The following is a 22,788-nucleotide window of genomic DNA, read 5'->3' on the forward strand; positions in this document are numbered from 1 at the left end:
TGAGGGGCACAGAGACAGCACTGAGGGGCACAGAGACAGCACTGAGGGGCACAGAGACAGCAATGAGGGGCACAGAGACAGCACTGAGGGGCACAGAGACAGCACTGAGGGGCACAGAGACAGCACAGAGGGGCACAGAGACAGCAATGAGGGGCACAGAGACAGCACAGACAGCACAGAGACAGCACTGAGGGGCACAGGGACAGCACAGACAGCACAGAGACAGCACTGAGGGGCACAGGGACAGCACTGAGGGGCACAGAGACACCACAGAGGGGCACAGAGGCAGCACTGAGGGGCACAGAGACAGCACTAAGGGACACAGAGACAGCACTGAGGGACACAGAGACAGCACTGAGGGGCACAGAGACAGCACTGAGGGGCACAGAGACAGCAGTTCTGGTATAACAGATAATAGAGAGGGTCATGGAGAACGATGGTAAAACTATAAAACAGACAGCGTTATAGAGAGCAGTGATGTGTGACAGAGAGGGATACAGAGAGCAGCGATATACTGGCAGGCAGCAGTAGCGCTGAGGCTCCCGGCAGTAGGCGGCTCCCAGCATCCTGCCGGTGTCCTCCGCATTAATACAGCCAGGAAGCTGCCGGGACGTTCATCCTGAACTGTGCGGGACCGGACCTGGCGCCGAGCCCTCCGCATCCTGCCCGCACCCTGCCCGCACCCTGCCCGCACCCTGCCCGCACCCAGTCAGCGTTATCCTGCCCTGTATTACTGCAACCAGCGGACCTGCCGCCACTCTGTGCCACCTGCTGCTACAGTCCTTGTGTGACCCGGCCGGTGCCCTCCTCAGTAGGCGCTGGGCTGTATTACCTCTGCCCACCTGAGCCGGCGCTGTGCTCCAGAATCCGCTAGCTGTGCCCACCTCCCCGGCGCTGGATCGCTCCAGGAGAGGATGGAGGGCTTCGCTCAGGTACGCGGACAGGTCGGGTGTGTGCGGCGCTGGGGCTCAGATTCTGTACTTCATAAATGTGATTCTCCAATATTTTCTATCACTTCTGTTATGTTTTGGCTAATTATAATTGTAGAGTATTAGGCGTTATCGGGATAGTGAGTTTGTGTATGTAGAATATGTGCGCACATATAGTGCGTGTTATGTATGTAGATTTATCTCTGTATGATATCTGCATTATCTACACACACTGAATGTACATGCAGGCTCTTATATAGCTTCTGTGTATGTGTATGCACATGTTTCAGTATATATAGATAGATAGATAGATATAGATATATATATAGATATATATATATTTATATATATATATATATATATATATGTTATTTTTCTCTAATATACACACACACATACACACATATTTAAATATGAATTAATCTGTTTGCATGAATTTCATGTACAGTGTGTGTGTTTGATATGTATAGATATATATGAGCTTTGTTGCATGATATATGTAATTTCAATTTTGACAACTGTGTATATTAATGCTATAAAGTCACAACGTTTCCTTCTTGGTGGTGTAATGTAAATTTTGAAACAGGACTACATCCAACCTGTGGTTACAGTTCGCACAGAAAATGGATTGGGACAAATCCACACATGTAAAGAAAAAACTTTTAGTTTCTCCAGCAATCAGTCCAATGGTAGAGTAAAATATACCTTTTATTTATCCGTTAAAAAGTTCCAGATTTCTTCAGTAACAATATTGCATACATTCAATCCCTTATGGCCGACATGTTTCGAGGTCGCTGGACCTGGAGGAAGACACATGTGGTGTCGAAACATGTCGTCCATAAGGGATTTTTTACTCTACCATTGGACTGATTGCTGGAGAAAAAAACAGATTTTTTTCTCTCTCTCTCTATATATATACTGCTCAAAATGCTCAAAACAATAAAGGGAACACTTAAGCAACTCAATGTAACTCCAAATCAGTCACACTTCTGGGAAATTAACCTGTTCAGTTATGAAGCACGATTGATTGACAATAAATTTCTCCGGCTGTTGTGCAAATGGAACAGACAACAGGTAGAAATGATTGGCAATTAGCAAGGCAACCCCTATAAAGGAATGGTTCTGCAGGGGGTGACCGCAGACCATTTGTCAGTTCTCATCCTTTTTGGCTGTTGTTTTGGTCACTTTTTCATTGCTCTCACCCCTAGAAGTACTATACAGTAGCATGAGGCAGTGACTACAATTCACAGAAGTTGCTCAGGTAGTGCAGATCATCCAGGATGGCACATCAATGCGAGCTGTGGCAAGATGGGTAGCTGTGTCTGACAGTAGTGTCCAGAGGCTGCAGGCGTTACCAGGAGACAGGCCAGTACACCAGGAGATGTGGAGGGGGCAGTAGGAGGGCAACAACCCAGCAGCAGGACCGCTACCTCCGCCTTTGTGCAAGGAGGAATAGGAGGAGCAGTGCCAGACCCCTGCAAAATGACCTCCAGCAGGCCACTAACATCCATGTGACTTCTTATTCTGTCAGAAGCAGACTCCATGAGGATGGTATGAGGGCCCAACGTCCACAAGTGGGTGTTGGGCTTACAGCCCAACAACATGCAAGGCGATTGGCATTTGCCACAGAACACCAGGATTGGCAGATTACACACTGGCGCTCTGTGCTCTTCATGGATGAGAGTGGGTTCACACTGAGCACATGTGACAGACGTGACAGAGTCTGGAGATGCCGTGAAGAACGTTCTGCTGCCTGCAACATCCTTCAGCATGACCGTTTTGGCAGTGTGTCAGTAATGGTGTGGGCAGGCATTTCTTTGAAGGGCCCAACAGCCCTCCATGTGTAGCCTGACTGCCATTAGGTACCAGGATGAGAGCTTCAGACCCCTTGTGAGACCATATGCTGTTGCGATTGGCCCTCGGTTCCTCCTAATGCATGACAATGCTAGGCCTCATGTGGCTGAAGTGTGTTAGCAGTTCCTGCATGATGAAGACTTTGATGGTATGGACTGCCCTGTCTGTTCCACAGACCTGATTCTAATTGAGCACATCTGGGACATGATGTCTCGTTCCATCCACCAATCCCATATTGACCCACAGACTGTCCAGGAGTTGACTGATGCTTTCATCAAGATATGGAAGGAGATAACTCAGGGGAACATCCGCCATCTCATGCCCAGGCTTTGTAGGGAGATCATACAGGCACATGGAGGCCACACACACTACTGAGCATCATTTCCTTGTCTTCGGGCATTTCCACTGAAGTTAAATAATGCTGTAATTTGATTTTCCACTTTGATTTTGAGCATAATTTCAAACCAGACCTCAATGGGGTTTTAATTTTGATTTACATTGATAATTTTTATGCTTTATTGTTCTCAACACATTCCAATGTTTGGTTAATTAGTGTGTATAAAAAGAAACCCAGCACCCCAGACCTTCACTTTAACTGCAACTTGAGCTCTGACAACATACCAAAAATCCACCCTGCAACCAAAGCCTGGATTATCAAGAGGCTGAAGACCAGATCAACTGCATAGGTGGCTGGCACCTTTACTGTGTCTCAGTGTCAAGTGCAAAGAATTAAAAAAAGATTTGAAGAGACTGGAGATGTGTTTGACAAGCCCAGGTCCGGCAGACCTTGCAAGACAACTGCTCAGGAGGAACGTTTGTTGATTAGAAAATCCAAACCAAGCCCCTCTTCCACTGCAGCAGAGCTCCAACAGGCCTGGTCACCTCAAGTCCCTGTGTCAACTAGAACAGTTTGTAGGATTCTGTCTGGAAATGGCCTCCATGGTTGAATCAGTCCCCAGAAGCCAGCACTAAAGAAAAGGCAAATAACAACCGGTGTGGCATTTGCAAAGTCCCACATCCTGCTAAACAGATGGACGCTGGAGAAGTGGCTGAAGGTGGATTTCTCTGATGAATCTTCAGTAGAATTACACCACAGCCGCCGCAAATACTGCAGGAGACCTACTGGATCCCGTATAGATCCAAAATACACCCAGAAAACAGTTAGATTTGGTGGTGGAAAGATCTTAGTCTGGGGTTACATTCAGTATCGGGGTGTGAGAAACATTTGCAAGTTGGAAGGCAATATCAATAGCCTAAAATATCAAGAAGTATTAGCTACCTCTTATATTTCAAATCATAAAAGGGGTCAAATTCTGCAGCAGGATGGTGCTCCATCTCATACATCCATCTCTATAACAAAGTTCCTCAAGGCAAAAAAGATCAAGGTGCTCAAGGACTGGCCAGCCCAGTCACCAGACATGAACATCATTGAGCAAGTTTGGGGTAGGATGAAAGAGGAAGTTTGGAAGACAAAACCAAAGAATTTAGATGAACTCTGGGAGGCATGTAGATTGAACCAGGGATTCAAGCTAGAGGAGGCTAATTTGCATATTCCAGGAGCCTTCTGGGAAAAGCAAGGAGTCTCCCTAAGCTAGAAGATCGTTGGGTACAGCCGGGACCAGCTGCTTGGAAAGCATCACCAAACCAGGGATTCAAGCTAGAGGAGGCTAATTTGCATATTCCAGGAGCCTTCTGGGAAAAGCAAGGAGTCTCCCTAAGCTAGAAGATCGTTGGGTACAGCCGGGACCAGCTGCTTGGAAAGCATCACCAAACCGCGTGCCTTACGGCGCGCAAATTTTTGCCTGTAGGACATTATTGCAAGAGAGCTTGGCTGAGTAGATTACACAAGAAGGAAAACACACAGCAAGTCAGCAGGATCTAGGAGCAACATGGCAGATGTGACAACCTACATGGTGAGCTGCAGCATGTGCTACATGTTCACAGATCGACCAGAAGAAGAATCAAATTTCACCTGTCAGAAGTGTAGACTAGTGGCCCTTTTAGAAGAAAAGGTGTGGGGTCTGGAAGAAAGAATAGCAACTTTGAAACTCATCAAAGAGAATGAAGACTTTCTAGACAGAACAGAAGCATCTCTACTGGTCACAGAAGGTGAAAAAAGTTTCAGAGAACCTCCAAAAGCAGATGAGTGGAAGCATGTGACCAAAAGAAGCAAGAAGACCATGGAGAAATCACCAACCACACAACTGAAGAACCGATATCAAATCTTTGTAGAGGATGAAGATGGCACACCTAAGGATGAAGCAATACCAGCAAGCAAAAAAGAAAAGGGCACACAGCAACAAGTGACAGCAAAAAGTACAGCCAAGAAGCAATGAAGAGTGGTGGTGGTGGGAGACTCACTACTGAGAGGCACAGAAGCAGCCATCTGCAGACCGGACATAACCGCAAGAGAAGTATGCTGCCTTCCAGGTGCGATGATCAAGGATGTGACCGATAGGATACCAAAGCTCTTCAGCTCCAAGGACGTCCACCCATTTCTTCTGATACATGTTGGCACCAATGACACGGCAAGGAAGGACCTACCGACAATCTGCAAGGACTTTGAAGAGTTGGGGAAGAAAGTAAAGGAACTGGATGCACAGGTAGTTTTTTCTTCTATCCTTCCAGTAGACGGGCATGGCACCAGGAGATGGAACAGGATCCTTGATGCAAACAACTGGCTAAGACGATGGTGCAAACAACAAGGTTTCGAATTCCTGGACCACGGTGTGAATTACTTGTACGATGGACTCCTCGCCAGAGACGGACTACACCTCAACAAACCTGGGAAACACACATTCGCCAGAAGACTCGCTACACTCATCAGGAGGGCGTTAAACTAGAAGAAGAGGGGACGGGAAGAAAAACATTAGACTTGAACAAAGAAGACCCAGGAAAACATACTCAGAAGGGAGGTAAGAACATTTCTAAAACAATCCACAGCGAGGAGATTGGAACAAAACAAAATCCTCTAAACTGCATGCTCGCAAACGCCAGAAGCCTGACAAACAAGATGGAAGAACTAGAAGCAGAAATATCTACAGGTAACTTTGACATAGTGGGAATAACCGAGACATGGTTAGATGAAAGCTATGACTGGGCAGTTAACTTACAGGGTTACAGTCTGTTTAGAAAGGATCGTAAAAATCGGAGAGGAGGAGGGGTTTGTCTCTATGTAAAGTCTTGTCTAAAGTCCACTTTAAGGGAGGATATTAGCGAAGGAAATGAGGATGTCGAGTCCATATGGGTCGAAATTCATGGAGGGAAAAATGGTAACAAAATTCTCATTGGGGTCTGTTACAAACCCCCAAATATAACAGAAACCATGGAAAGTCTACTTCAAAAGCAGATAGATGAAGCTGCAACCCATAATGAGGTCCTGGTTATGGGGGACTTTAACTACCCGGATATTAACTGGGAAACAGAAACCTGTGAAACCCATAAAGGCAACAGGTTTCTGCTAATAACCAAGAAAAATTATCTTTCACAATTGGTGCAGAATCCAACCAGAGGAGCAGCACTTTTAGACCTAATACTATCTAATAGACCTGACAGAATAACAAATCTGCAGGTGGTCGGGCATCTAGGAAATAGCGACCACAATATTGTACAGTTTCACCTGTCTTTCACTAGGGGGACTTGTCAGGGAGTCACAAAAACACTGAACTTTAGGAAGGCAAAGTTTGACCAGCTTAGAGATGCCCTTAATCTGGTAGACTGGGACAATATCCTCAGAAATAAGAATACAGATAATAAATGGGAAATGTTTAAGAACATCCTAAATAGGCACTGTAAGCGGTTTATACCTTGTGGGAATAAAAGGACTAGAAATAGGAAAAACCCAATGTGGCTAAACAAAGAAGTAAGACAGGCAATTAACAGTAAAAAGAAATCATTTGCACTACTAAAGCAGGATGGCACCGCTGAAGCTCTAAAAAACTATAGGGAGAAAAATACTTTATCTAAAAAACTAATTAAAGCTGCCAAAAAGGAAACAGAGAAGCACATTGCTAAGGAGAGTAAAACTAATCCCAAACTGTTCTTCAACTATATCAATAGTAAAAGAATAAAAACTGAAAATGTAGGCCCCTTAAAAAATAGTGAGGAAAGAATGGTTGTAGATGACGAGGAAAAAGCTAACATATTAAACACCTTCTTCTCCACGGTATTCACGGTGGAAAATGAAATGCTAGGTGAAATCCCAAGAAACAATGAAAACCCTATATTAAGGGTCACCAATCTAACCCAAGAAGAGGTGCGAAACCGGCTAAATAAGATTAAAATAGATAAATCTCCGGGTCCGGATGGCATACACCCACGAGTACTAAGAGAACTAAGTAATGTAATAGATAAACCATTATTTCTTATTTTTAGGGACTCTATAGCGACAGGGTCTGTTCCGCAGGACTGGCGCATAGCAAATGTGGTGCCAATATTCAAAAAGGGCTCCAAAAGTGAACCTGGAAATTATAGGCCAGTAAGTCTAACCTCTATTGTTGGTAAAATATTTGAAGGGTTTCTGAGGGATGTTATTCTGGATTATCTCAATGAGAATAACTGTTTAACTCCATATCAGCATGGGTTTATGAGAAATCGCTCCTGTCAAACCAATCTAATCAGTTTTTATGAAGAGGTAAGCTATAGGCTGGACCACGGTGAGTCATTGGACGTGGTATATCTCGATTTTTCCAAAGCGTTTGATACCGTGCCGCACAAGAGGTTGGTACACAAAATGAGAATGCTTGGTCTGGGGGAAAATGTGTGTAAATGGGTTAGTAACTGGCTTAGTGATAGAAAGCAGAGGGTGGTTATAAATGGTATAGTCTCTAACTGGGTCGCTGTGACCAGTGGGGTACCGCAGGGGTCAGTATTGGGACCTGTTCTCTTCAACATATTCATTAATGATCTGGTAGAAGGTTTACACAGTAAAATATCGATATTTGCAGATGATACAAAACTATGTAAAGCAGTTAATACAAGAGAAGATAGTATTCTGCTACAGATGGATCTGGATAAGTTGGAAACTTGGGCTGAAAGGTGGCAGATGAGGTTTAACAATGATAAATGTAAGGTTATACACATGGGAAGAAGGAATCAATATCACCATTACACACTGAACGGGAAACCACTGGGTAAATCTGACAGGGAGAAGGACTTGGGGATCCTAGTTAATGATAAACTTACCTGGAGCAGCCAGTGCCAGGCAGCAGCTGCCAAGGCAAACAGGATCATGGGGTGCATTAAAAGAGGTCTGGATACACATGATGAGAGCATTATACTGCCTCTGTACAAATCCCTAGTTAGACCGCACATGGAGTACTGTGTCCAGTTTTGGGCACCGGTGCTCAGGAAGGATATAATGGAACTAGAGAGAGTACAAAGGAGGGCAACAAAATTAATAAAGGGGATGGGAGAACTACAATACCCAGATAGATTAGCGAAATTAGGATTATTTAGTCTAGAAAAAAGACGACTGAGGGGCGATCTAATAACCATGTATAAGTATATAAGGGGACAATACAAATATCTCACTGAGGATCTGTTTATACCAAGGAAGGTGACGGGCACAAGGGGGCATTCTTTGCGTCTGGAGGAGAGAAGGTTTTTCCACCAACATAGAAGAGGATTCTTTACTGTTAGGGCAGTGAGAATCTGGAATTGCTTGCCTGAGGAGGTGGTGATGGCGAACTCAGTCGAGGGGTTCAAGAGAGGTCTGGATGTCTTCCTGGAGGAGAACAATATTGTATCATACAATTATTAGGTTCTGTAGAAGGACGTAGATCTGGGGATTTATTATGATGGAATATAGGCTGAACTGGATGGACAAATGTCTTTTTTCGGCCTTACTAACTATGTTACTATGTTACTATGTTACTATGTAAGACAGCATTCTGTGCTATTCCTGATGACTTCATTAATAAATTGTATGAATCATTGTTGAATCGCATGGATGCAGTCCTTTAAGCTCATGGAAGTCACACAAAATATTAAATATGACTCTAATAGCGCCACAACTTCATTCACCAATGTTATGCAACATATATTTGTATTTTAAGTTAATTATTTGTTTGAATATCACATTACTTTCTGTGGGCGACAAAATTTTTGTCCTGCCAAATTCTGAACATTCTGTGTCCATTAACTGATCAATATTTCTGCATTGATGCCAATTTATTTTCTTTACCTAAACCACATTTCGAAGGGTTTCAGCTTTCAAACGAATAATTTATACAACCATTGGATGAATTTAACGTCAGGTTATAAGCTTTTATTTACATAACATGGATAAGCGACACAACATTTTTATGCCCTTACACTCCCTGACAGAAGTTAAGTTTAAGGATTGCAAAGTGTCCACTAGACATTAGATTAAATTCAGCTAAACCCCCAGTTTCTATAGGACCAGCCGACCATCTGAAGTATATAGGGGTCTCCTGATTCTCCCCCAACAGGTGATGTCAGAAGAGATAACAATCTCCATGCCCATTGATTCTTTTTCAGCTTTGATAACTTCTTACATTTGTACCATTAATTTGTAATATTGTAAGAATTACAGTTGGCTCACATTTTTGTAACATATTAGAAATGGCATTTGCTTTGTAATAATTTTGGGCAAATATACACCACTTGATTATCCCATGTCAGCGCCATAGCTTGAATCTTATTGGTCACAATGAAAACAAGACCCACCTTCAACTATGATGTATCTGTAATAGTACTGGTCTTCTCATATGCCACTGCAGGCCTTCTGCCCCCTATAGTTAGGCCCTCAGAAATCAATGTAAAGAACATGTAGTTATGTGATTCTCTGTAGACAAAGCCAGTAAGCACAACCTCCATCTTCAACTGAGGTTCTGAAAGATACCCTGTTACCAAAAATCAGTATCTTTATACTAATCCGTTGTAAATGCTGCATTTCTCCTGAATCCGGGGATGTTTATCTTTTGTTCCTATGCCTCTCAATTTCTGAGATATGGCCCTTTCTTCTCTCTATGCAAATCTTAGTTCTGGAAACTAAGTGGGCATGGTCATCAACTATTATCTGTTTGTCTTCTTCAAGACCATGTCCAATAGGCTAAAAAGACTAGATTTATATATAGGGAAGAGGGGGACATATCTCAGGAATGCGGAGGCCAAGGAACAAAAGAAAAAAAACACTCTGGATTCAGGAGAATAGCAACATTTTTGCCAAGTTAAAAAAAAAAAATTATATATTTATGGCAAGAAACAAGATCCCTTTAGGATCCAAACCTTGAAATGACTTAGAAATTCAGGGGAGTAAGAACTTGTAAAATTAATCGTAACTCAGGAGGCAGAGGTCCAAGTGGAAGAGTGTAGCAGCGCCTTGTGTGTTTAGTTTACTGCATTTGTTACTAAATAAATTAAATGACGTGTGGCCCCCACTATTTTTTACAAAAAATGCAAGTGAAAGCAGACATATGTGAGCTAACTTATTAGGCAGGGAAGGGGCCAATATACCTTCCCAGCCAATTAATATCAGCCCCCCCCCCACTGTCTAAATTGCCTTTGCAGGTTATTAAAAATGGGGGAACCCTAAAAAAATAATGTGGGCCCCCCCTATTTTTAATAACCAGCTAAGGCAAAGCGAACAGCTGAGGGCTGATATTAAGAGACTGGGAAGGTCTATGGATATTTCCCCCTTCCCGAACCTCAGAATTCAATGTAAAGATCATGTAGTCATGGGCTTCTCTGTAGACAAAGCCAGTAAGCACAACCTCCAACTTCAACTGAGGTTCTAAAAGAGATCCTAAAGTTCTTAATGCAGCAGCCAGGGTCGTCCATCTAGCTAATCGGTATTCAGACGCGTCCGCTCTTCGCCAGTCGTTACACTGACTGCCCATTCATTACAGGATACAATTCAAAGTACTTGTTCTCACCCACAAAGCTCTCCACAGTGCGGCACCCCCTTACATCTCCTCCCTCATTTCTGTCTATCGGCCTAGCCGACCACTGCGCTAGGCAAACGACTTTCGGCTAACCTCTGCACTAATCCGTACCTCCCACTCCCGACTCCAAGACTTCTCCCACGCTGCGTCAATCCTCTGGAATGCTCTACCCCAAGATATTAGGACCATCCACAATTTGCATAGTTTTAGGCGCAAAACACATTTGTTCAAAGCGGCCTATCACGTTCCCTAATCAAAATCATTTTATGTGTAAGTGTGTGTGTGTGTGTGTAACCCATTCACTACTTCCATCTATCCCCCACCCCCTGAAGATGGCTGGACCATCATTGTAAATCCATCATTGTAAATACACACCTGTACTTTGTATCTCCCCACCTCATTGTAGATTGTAAGCTCTCACGAGCAGGGTCGTCTTGTGTTGCTTTAATTATTGTATTGTTAACATTGTTACTTATGACTGTTGTGTTTGAAGCTGTTAAACTGTAAAGCGCTGTGGAATATGTTGGCGCTATATAAATAAAGATTATTATTATTGTTAGATCCTGTTACCAAAAATTTGTATTTTTTTTCTAATCTGGTGTAAATGCTGCGTATCTCCTGAATCCGGTGATGTTTTTCTTTTGATTCTGTGCCTCTCCATTTCTGAGATATGGCCCCTTCTTCTCTCTATGCAAATCTAGTTTTGGAAACTACATGGGTGTGGTCATAAACTATTACCTGTTTGTCTTCTTTAAGACCATGTCCAATAGGCTAAAAAGACTAGATTCATATACAAGGAACAGGTGAACATATCTCGGGAATGCGGAGGCCAAGGAACAAAAGAAAAAAACACTCCGGATTCAGGAGAATAGCAACATTTATGCCAAGTTAAAAAAATTACATATTTATGGCAATAAACAAGATCCAAACCTTGATGTGACTTATAAAGTCAGGGGAGTAAGGATTTGTAAAGGGGGCTTAGTAGCTAGGAAAGAGTGAACCCGTGGAAAATGACTTAAAATTTCATAGAGTAAAACAAAATACTAAAAATAATTGTGATTCAGGAGGCGGAGGTCCAAGTGGAAGAATGTAGCAGTGCCTTGCGTGTGTAGTTTACTGTATTTGCTGAATAAATAAAAAAAAATGACGTGTGGTCCAAGCTATTTTTAAAAAGAAGCAAGGGAAAGCAGACATCTGTGAGCTAACTTATTAGGCTGGAAAGGGGCCAATATACCTCCCCAGCCTATTAATATCACCTCCCCGCTGTCTAATTTGCCTTTGCAGGTTATTAAAAATGGGGAAATCCTAAAAAAAGTGATGTGGGTCCCCCTATTTTTAATACCCAGCTAAGGCAAAGCAAACAACTGAGGACTGATATTAACCCCTATCTGACCTCGGACGGGATAGTACGTCCGAGGTCAGATCCCCTGCTTTGATGCAGGGCTCCGCGGTGAGCCCGCATCAAAGCCGGGACATGTCAGCTGTTTTGAACAGCTGACATGTGCCCGCAGTAGGTGCGGGCAGAATCGCGATCTGCCCGCACCTATTAACTAGTTAAATGCAGCTGTCAATCGCAGACAGCGGCATTTAACTACCGCTTCCGGCCGGGCGGCCGGAAATGACGTCATCGCCGACCCCCGTCACATGATCGGGGGTCGGCGATGCATCTCCATTGTAACCATAGAGGTCCTTGAGACCTCTATGGTTACTGATGACCGGTGGCTGTGAGCGCCACCCTGTGGTCGGCGCTCACAGCACACCTCCATTTCTGCTACATAGCAGCGATCAGCAGATCGCTGCTATGTAGCAGAGCCGATCGCGTTGTGCCTGCTTCTAGCCTCCCATTGAGGCTATTGAAGCATGGCAAAAGTAAAAAAAAAAAAGTTAAAAAAAATGTGAAAAAAATAAAAAAAATATAAAAGTTTAAATCACCCCCCTTTCGCCCCAATCAAAATAAATCAATAAAAAAAAAAATCAAATCTACACATATTTGGTATCGCCGCGCTCAGAATCGCCCGATCTATCAATTAAAAAAAAGCATTAACCTGATCGCTAAACGGCGTAGCGATAAAAAAATTCGAAACACCAGAATTACGTTTTTTAGGTTGCTGCGACATTGCATTAAAATGCAATAACGGGCGATCAAAAAAACGTATCTGCACCAAAATGCAATCATTAAAAACGTCATCTCGGCACGCAAAAAATAAGCCCTCAACCGAATCCAGATCACGAAAAATGGAGACGCTACGAGTATCGGAAAATGGCGCAATTTTTTTTTTTTTTTTTTTTTTTTTTAGCAAAGTTTGGAAATTTTTTTCACCACTTAGATAAAAAATAACCTAGTCATGTTTGGTGTCTATGAACTCGTACTGACCTGGAGAATCATAATGTCAAGTCAGTTTTAGCATTTAGTGAACCTAGCAAAAAAGCCAAACAAATAACAAGTGTGGGATTGCACTTTTTTTGCAATTTCACCGCACTTGGAATTTTTTTCCCGTTTTCTAGTACACGACATGCTAAAACAAATGATGTCGTTCAAAAGTACAACTCGTCCCGCAAAAAATAAGCCCTCACATGGCCAAATTCACAGAAAAATAAAAAAGTTATGGCTCTGGGAAGGAGGGGAGTGAAAAACGAACACGGAAAAACGAAAAATCCCAAGGTCATGAAGGGGTTAATAGACTGGGAAGGTCTATGGATATATTCCCCTTCCCAGCCTAATTAGACCAGCCCTCAGCTGATCCATAAATGGAGCATCCATTGTGTCGATTTTGGTGCTTAGCCTTGGCGCTTTACGATTGCCCTGGTGAGGTGGTTATTGGAGTAATAGGTCTGAGGTTGATGTCAGCTTTGTAATGTCAGCTGGCATTTAGCCTAGGGGTTAGTAATGGAGAAACATCTATCAGACACCTCCATTGCTAAAGCCGTATTTAAAAATAAAAAGACACACACAGGAAAAAAAGATTATTTGAATAAAGACTCCACCACACATTTCCTGGCTTACCTATTAATAACTAAAACATAATCCTCCTAGCAGCTCTGATGTAATCCATTGTGTGCCCACGACTTCCACTGATTGTCGCTCATGAGACATGACCACAAGCAACATATGGACCCCATTCTCAGAATGACGCTCCATAGGTTACAGTGGAGATTGGGGGATGTTGTGGGAATGCCATGGATCATGTCAGAGCTGCTGGGATTATTTTTTAATAATAAATGGGTAAACCAGGAAATGTGTCGGGGAGTCTTTATTCAAATAAACTTTTTTTTCCTGTGTGTGTCTTTTTATTTTTAAATATGGGTCTCGCAATGGATGTGTCTGATAGATGCATCTTCTTTACTATCCCCCGGGCTTGATGACAGCTAACATTACACAGCTGACATCAGCCCAAAAAACTCAGATTTTCACCGCATCAGGGCAATCGGGAAGAGCCGAGGCTAAGAGACAGAATTGATGTATCATAATGGATGCGCCATTTCTGGAGCGGCTGAGGGCTGATCTTATTAGGCTGGGAAGGGGACAATATTCATGGACCTTCCCAGCCTAGTAATATCAGCCTGCAGCTGTATGCTTTCCCTTAGCAGGTTATTAAAAAGAGGGGGGACCCCTCATCATTTTTTTAGGTTTACAAATTTTTAATAACCAGCAAAGGCAAATCAGGGAAGGTCCATAGATATTGGCCCCTTCTCAGCACAATAAGACCAGCTCACAGCTATCTGCTTTCCCTTGGCTGGTTATTAAAAATAGGGGGACCCTATGTCATTTTTTTAATGATTATTATTATTATTTTTTCTTTTTTCATTCTTTTACACTGTCTCTCACTCGAGCAGCATTACCTTTTGTGATCCTGTGGTATTACAGGCTGGGTTACGGGTGGCTTCAGTCAATCACAGCCGTGCCAATACTAGTCAGGGCTGTGATGGCTCCGGAAGTGCCCACAGCTTAAAAGCTTGTTGACTGGCTGTCCTGCAGCCTTTCAACAATCTTTATTTAGTGCCGAACCCAAACAGTAAAATGGACTTCCGAGAAAAAGCCTGTGTTCGAAGTTCGGGTATAAACTCCAAACTTTACAGTTCAGGTTCGCTTATCCCTACTAACTATGAAAACGCAGCTTAAGGCACATTTTCTTTAACTTTCCCTTTTAACCATATTTTTCTGTCCTTGCAGAGGACACCAAGTTTTGTGATTGCTGCAATACTTTTGCACATTTTTTAGGAAAATTACAAAAGGTGAAAAGCAACTATTGAGTTCTCAGATATGTGCGACAGTGACAGCCTCACATTATATATGTCTATTCACAGTGAAAGTTGACAGTGATAGACAAGGCTCCTTTGTCAAGGACACAACTTCAGTGCATCATTCCATTTTCGGTAATGACTTAGGCCTCTTTCACACATCAGTTTTTTGTCATCAGTCACAATCTGTTGGCTCGACGGATCCATCGCAGATTGTGAAAAACTGATGCGACGGATTGGTTTTTTTGACGGATCCGACTAGCGGATCTGGCTAAGTGGATCGGAACATGCTCAGTTAAAAAAAAAACGGAATCCGTTGCCGGATTCCGTCATTTGACGGATCCGGCGCCATAGTCTTCCATTCTAGCAAACCACGGACGGCGAGGGATCCGTAGCTGTCCGTTTTTTCGAAGTAGACAAAATACGCTACTATCTCCATTGTCTCCAGCCGCCGGGCAAACAATTTTCGACGAATCCGGCAAACGACGGATGAAACGTGAGGCCTCCCCTCGCTATCCATCACTAATACAAGTCTATGAGAGAAAACGCATCCGGCGGCATCAGTCGTTTTTTTCAAAATTCGACGGATTGCGACTGATGGCAAAAAAAAATTGTGTAAAAGGGGCTATACTGGAAATCTGATAATCTTTAAAACCAACTAGCTGCTACCCACTTTAATACAAGGCACATGGCAGCCCGTGTAGTCCATTTCTACCAATGTAGTTTGGAGTCTACTAAAGAATTGCGGACTGTAGACTCCATACAATTCGATAGTCCGCAGTCAGGAGTGGCATCTCTAAAAGCCAAGGGATGAACCTAACAAAAGGGGGACTTGTTCTGTTTGAATTGTCCCATCTCAGAATTTAAAGGCAATCTTACTACTTGGAGCTATGTCACCCAACAGCAGCTATGATGCTGTAGCCGCTCCAGGGGCTGACTTTACAGGTGTATGACTCAAATTTAATACAGAGGTCTTTATCTGTTTTCTCTCCATTGCATGCTGTAGCACCATCATTTACAACTTTTGGAAATTTGCTTTTGGAGGCGTGGAGGCAGAAAGTGTGATGAATAAAATCTCCCATTTTTTCATGTAATGGCTCTCTCCATGACCTTTTTCCCTTTTTATATCTGGTTCCCAACCCTTAAATGACATTTTCAAATCATACCTCGTTCCTCACCTCATTCCTGCCATCTCTGTCCAGACACTGGGTTAGTCTAATGAACAAACATACTGGGTCCATGCACAGCACACAAAAAATCAGGGAGTGCTGCTTTCTGAGTAGCTTCTGCAGGGTCCGGGAGAGTTGTCAGTTACTCTGGGAGGTCTTCCCATTTTCCAAGAGCCTCCTAGACAGTCTGTCAGAATTGACAGGTGAGTGTATCACACAGGTCTATGTCCAATATACTACATCTACATAGGTACTGTATATAATGGAAAAGACACATTTTGAGTACCATTATACCATGCAACTTCTACTTTATTACAGATGACTGGAATAAGATAAATTCGAGTTGATTCTTATCTTTGGGAAGTAATTGCCTCTAAACTCCTGCACTTTGTGTAAATGTTATGACAACATAACATTTGCTACTGCAGTTTGTGGGAAAGGCTCAGTAAATGGCTGTATTCTCTTATCTGCTAGTTTTGTCAACAGATTGTACGACCTATACTTTTAGTTTGTTGCCATCGGGGTGTCAGGTTTTCTTTGCCCTACAACATCTTTCTGTCCCTTAAGTCCTTGTAGAGAATGAAGAATAATAGGTTTCCACAGGACGGAGTTCATGGTTTGGTCTAAGTGCAATAATATAATGTTTATGAGGAGATGTAGAATTCTGAGAATTTGCTTTTACCTGGGGATGTCGTAAGAAGCATTGTGAAATGACTGAAACCAACAAGCTGGCATAATGTCAAAGGCATAGTGAGACAGAGGCTGACACCTGACAAACCATCATTAGAGCCCTGTAAAGGTCCATCAGTTCAAATATCCAGGTCAACTCCAGGGTAAGAGCAATAGACACCATCTATTAAATATATTAGCTGGTAATGAGGGGTCCAATACTACGTAATACAACCAAAATTTTATTGAAATTAAGAAATATCTATTAACTTCTTTGGGGACTCTCATGGGTATCTACCATAGGCTAGAGAGTTGTCCAAGTTAGGCAACCCCTAAAATCGGTAGGTAAGCTGTCAACTGAGGTTTTTACAGGTATGCTAATGGACTTTTAAGTATGTGTGTACAAGATATGAGGCCAGTGTAGTCTGTGGTATTCAATGGCCCCCCAAATTAGTCCTGATTAATTTTGCATAGCTAAAGCAAGGCTCATAATCTTATTTGTGACGCATAGAAATAACTACATGACATATGAAGAAGTTTGTTGTAATGAAGGATTGGACTTATACAGTCATGGACTGAAAGGGTTGGCACCCTTCAAATTATTCTAGAAAATTAAATATTTCTCCCACAAAATTATTACAATTACATGTTTTTTTATAAACGTTTTTATTTCCTTTGTGTGTATTTGAGCAGCACTAGGGATGAGCGAAACCGAACTGTAAAGTGTCCATTAGTGAACTCCGAACATTGACTTTTTCCCAGAAATTTGGTTTACTGTTTGGGTTTGTGTTATGATGCGGTGGTCTAGGAGCAACATGGAACGAGCTCTGAAGGAAGTGGTAACTGTACTGACCGCAGTCCCTAAGCTCAACACAACACTAGAAGTAGCCGTGGAATGCTCCTAACTCTCCCTAGGCATCTCGTCACAGCCTAAGAGCTAACTACCCCTAAAGACAGAAGCAGGAAAACTATCTTGCCTCAGAGAAAATCCCCAAAGGATAGATTAGCCCCCCACAAATAATGACTGTGAGTGGAGAGGGAAAAGACATACACAGAATGAAACCAAGATGAGCACAGGAGGCCAGTCTAGCTTGATAGATAGGACAGGATGGAATACTGTGCGGTCAGTATAAAACACTACAAAAATCCACGCAGAGTTTACAAAAAAAATCTCCACACCTGACTAAAGGTGTGGAGGGTAAATCTGCTTCCCAGAGCTTCCAGCAAGACAGAATTAATTCATACTGATAACGCTGGACAAACATAGAAAGCACTGAACGGATAAGTCCACAATCTGTGAACAGAAAAGCGCAAGCAAAAACTTAGCTTTGCTGAACTGGTCAGGATAACAGGGAAATTGTCATGATCCCAATGGCAGGGGATTACAAAAGGACAAGCACAAAAAAACAAAACAAGCTCTAGGGTGATGGAAACTGAGCTGACCGCGATCCTGAACCTAACACACAACTAGCTGTAGCCGGGGAACGTGCCTACGATGATTCCTAGACGTCTCGCGCCAGCCGAAGGACTAACTTCCCCTATTAGAAGAAACACAAACCTCTCTTGCCTCCAGAGAAACACCCCACAGAAATAGCAGCCCCCCACATGTAATGACGGTGAAATGAGAGGAAAGCACATACGTAGTTATGAAAACAGATTCAGCAAAATGAGGCCCGCTAAAGCTAGATAGCAGAGGATACAAAAGTGAACTGCGCGGTCAGCGAAAAACCCTACAAAAAACCATCCTGAAATTACTTGAACTCATGTGCCAACTCATGGAACATGAGGAGTAATATCAGCCCACTAGAGCAACCAGCAAAAAGGAATCACATATCTGCAAGCTGGACTAAGACAAACATTAGGCAAAACGTGGAACAGGAAAATCAAAAACTTAGCTTGTCCTGAAGATTACAGAAGCGGGAAGCAGAGGTAACAAGACACACTGATTACATTGATAGCCGGCGAGGAAATGACAAGAAAGCCAGGTTAAATAGGAAACTCCCATATCCTGATAGAACAGGTGGACACCAGAGACCGCAGAAAACACAAGTCACCCAGTACCATCTGTAACCACCAGAGGGAGCCCAAAAACAGAATCCACAACAGTACCCCCCCCCTTGAGGAGGGGTCACCGAACCCTCACGAGAACCACCAGGGCGACCAGGATGAGCCCTATGAAATGCACGGACCAAATCAGCAGCATGAACATCAGAGGCAACCACCCAAGAATTATCCTCCTGACCACAACCCTTCCACTTGACCAAATATTGGAGTTTCCGTCTGGAAACACGAGAATCCAAGATCTTCTCCACAACATACTCCAACTCTCCCTCCACCAGCACCGGAGCAGGAGGTTCAAGCGAAGGAACAGGTACCTCATACCTTCGCAACAACGACCGATGGAACACATTATGAATAGCAAACGATGCCGGGAGATCCAAACGATACGACACAGGGTTAAGAATTTCCAAGATCCTATAGGGACCGATGAACCGAGGCTTGAACTTAGGAGAAGAGACCTTCATAGGAACAAAACGAGAAGACAACCACACCAAGTCCCCAACAAGAAGTCGAGGACCCACGCGGCGACGGCGATTAGCAAACTGCTGAGCCCTCTCCTGGGACAACTTCAAATTGTCCACCACATGACTCCAAATCTAATGCAACCTATCCACCACCATGTCCACTCCAGGACAATCAGAAGGCTCCACCTGACCAGAGGATGAAACCCCGAATTACAAAAGAAAGGAGAAACTAAGGTAGCAGAACTAGCCCGATTATTAAGGGCAAATTCGGCAAGCGGCAAAAAGGTAACCCAGTCATCTTGATCAGCAGAAACAAAACACCTTAAATAAGTTTCCAAGGTCTGATTAGTTCGTTCCGTCTGGCCATTCGTCTGAGGATGGAATGCAGACGAAAAGGACAAATCAATGCCCATCTTAGCACAGAACGTCCGCCAAAATCTAGACACAAACTGGGATCCCCTGTCAGAAACGATGTTCTCCGGAATCCCATGCAAACGAACCACGTTTTGAAAAAACAGAGGGACCAACTCAGAGGAGGAAGGTAACTTAGGCAAGGGTACCAGATGAACCATCTTAGAAAAGCGGTCACACACAACCCAGATGACGGACATTTTTTGAGAGACAGGGAGATCCGAAATAAAGTCCATGGAAATGTGCGTCCAAGGCCTCTTCGGGATAGGCAAAGGTGACAACAATCCACTGGCCCGAGAACAGCAAGGCTTAGCCCGAGCGCAAACTTCACAAGACTGCACAAAAGAATGCACATCCCTCGACAAGGAAGGCCACCAAAAAGACCTGGCCACCAAGTCTCTAGTACCAAATATTCCAGGATGACCTGCCAACACAGAAGAATGGACCTCGGAGATGACTCTACTGGTCCAATTATCCGGAACAAACAGTCTTTCAGGCGGACAACGATCAGGTTTATCCGCCTGAAACTCCTGCAAAGCACGTCGCAAGTCTGGGGAGACAGCCGACAAAATCACCCCATCCCTAAGGATACCAGTGGGCTCAGAATTTCCAGGGGAGTCAGGGACAAAACTCCTAGAAAGAGCATCCGCCTTCACATTCTTTGAACCTGGCAGGTATGAAACCACAAAATCGAAACGGGAGAAAAACAGTGACCAACGAGCCTGTCTAGGATTCAGACGCTTGGCAGACTCAAGGTAAATCAGATTTTTGTGATCAGTCAAGACCACCACACGATGTCTAGCACCCTCAAGCCAATGACGCCACTCCTCAAATGCCCACTTCATGGCCAAAAGCTCCCGATTACCAACATCATAATTCCGCTCAGTGGGCAAAAACTTTCTAGAAAAGAATGCACATGGCTTCATCACTGAGCAATCGGAGCTTCTCTGCGACAAAACCGCCCCCGCTCCAATCTCGGAAGCATCAACCTCAACCTGAAAAGGAAGCGAAACATCTGGCTGACGCAACACAGGAGCAGAAGAAAACCGGCGCTTAAGTTCCTGAAAGGCCTCCACAGCCGCAGGAGACCAATCAGCAACATCAGCACCCTTCTTAGTCAAATCCGTCAAAGGCTTAACAACACTAGAAAAATTAGTTATGAAACGACGATAAAAATTAGCAAAGCCCAAGAACTTCTGTAGACTCTTAAGAGATGTAGGCTGCGTCCAGTCACAAATAGCCTGAACCTTGACGGGATCCATCTCAATAGTAGAAGGGGAAAAAAATATACCCCAAAAAAGAAATCTTCTGGACTCCAAAGAGACACTTTGAACCTTTTACAAACAAAGAATTGGCCCGCAGGACCTGAAACACCTTCCTGACCTACTGAACATGGGACTCCCAGTCATCAGAAAAAACCAAAACATCATCCAAATACACAATCATAAATTTATCCAGATATTCACGGAAAATATCGTGCATAAAGGACTGGAAGACAGAAGGAGCATTAGAAAGTCCAAAAGGCATCACCAAATACTCAAAATGGCCCTCAGGCGTATTAAATGCGGTTTTCCACTCATCACCCTGCTTTATCCGCACAAGATTATATGCACCCCGAAGATCAATCTTAGTGAACCATTTAGCCCCCTTAATGCGAGCGAACAAATCAGTCAACAATGGCAAAGGATACTGATATTTGACTGTAATCTTATTCAAAAGACGGTAATCTATACAAGGCCTCAAGGAACCATCTTTTTTGGCCACGAAAAAAAAACCTGCTCACAAAGGGGACGAAGATGGACGGATATGTCCCTTTTCCAAGGACTCCTTAACATAATCCCGCATAGCAGTATGCTCTGGCACTGACAGATTGAACAAACGTCCTTTAGGAAATTTACTGCCAGGAATCAAATCTATAGCACAATCGCAATCCCTGTGAGGAGGAAGCGAATTGAGCTTGGGCTCCTCAAAAACATCCCGATAATCAGACAAAAATACAGGAACCTCAGAAGGAGTAGATGAAGCGATAGAAATCGGAGGTGCATCATCATGAACCCCCTGACATCCCCAGCTTAACACAGACATCGTTTTCCAGTCCAAGACTGGGTTATGAGTTTGTAACCATGGCAGACCAAGCACTAAGACATCATGTAAATTATACAGTACCAGGAAGCGAATCACCTCCTGATGAACGGGAGTCATACGCATGGTCACTTGTGTCCAGTACTGAGGTTTGTTCATAGCCAAAGGTGTAGAGTCAATTCCTTTCAAAGGAATAGGGACTTCCAGAGGCTCCAGACTAAACCCACAGCGGTTGGCAAATGACCAATCCATAAGACTCAGGGCAGCGCCTGAATCCACATAGGCATCGACGGAAATGGCTGATAATGAACAAATCAGAGTCACAGACAGAATGAACTTAGACTGTAAAGTACCAATGGCAACAGACTTATTAACCTTTTTTGTGCGCTTAGAGCATGCTGATATAACATGAGCTGAATCACCACAATAAAAACACAACCCATTTTTCCGCCTATAGTTTTGCCGTTCACTTCTGGACTGAATTCTATCACATTGCATTGTCTCAGGTGCCTGTTCAGAAGACACCGCCAAATGGTGCACAGGTTTGCGCTCCCGTAAACGCCGATCAATCTGAATAGCCATAGTCATAGACTCATTCAGACCTGTAGGCGCAGGGAACCCCACCATAACATCTTTAATGGCCTCAGAAAGGCCATCTCTGAATCTTGCAGCCAGGGCGCACTCATTCCACTGAGTAAGCACCGACCATTTCCGAAATTTCTGACAATATATTTCTGCTTCATCTTGCCCCTGAGAGAGATCCAATAAAGCTTTTTCAGCCTGAATCTCTAGGTTAGGTTCCTCATAAAGCAAACCCAATGCCAGAAAAAACGCATCCACATTGAGCAACGCAGGATCCCCTGGTGCCAATGCAAATGCCCAATTCTGAGGGTCACCCCGCAGGAAAGATATAACAATTTTGACTTGCTGAGCAGGGTCTCCAGAGGAGCGAGATTTTAAAGAAAGAAACAACTTGCAATTCTTCCTAAAATTCAGAAAACTA

The 22,788-nt window shown here is 43.4% G+C and overlaps 1 protein-coding gene across 1 annotated transcript in view; it reads left to right on the forward strand.

Annotated features, from left to right (window-relative positions):
* Positions 1-771: 771 nt before the first annotated feature.
* The window catches only part of SCNN1B (sodium channel epithelial 1 subunit beta), an 85,778-nt gene continuing 63,761 nt past the window's right edge, over positions 772-22,788 (forward strand). Inside the window, exon 1 of the mRNA XM_069734355.1 lies at positions 772-932. Coding sequence (XP_069590456.1) covers positions 915-932 — 18 coding nt within the window. The 5' untranslated portion in view covers positions 772-914. The remainder of the gene's footprint in view (positions 933-22,788) is intronic.

The sequence above is a fragment of the Ranitomeya imitator genome, chromosome 7 (assembly GCF_032444005.1).
Source record: "Ranitomeya imitator isolate aRanImi1 chromosome 7, aRanImi1.pri, whole genome shotgun sequence".
Classification (NCBI taxonomy): domain Eukaryota; kingdom Metazoa; phylum Chordata; class Amphibia; order Anura; family Dendrobatidae; genus Ranitomeya; species Ranitomeya imitator.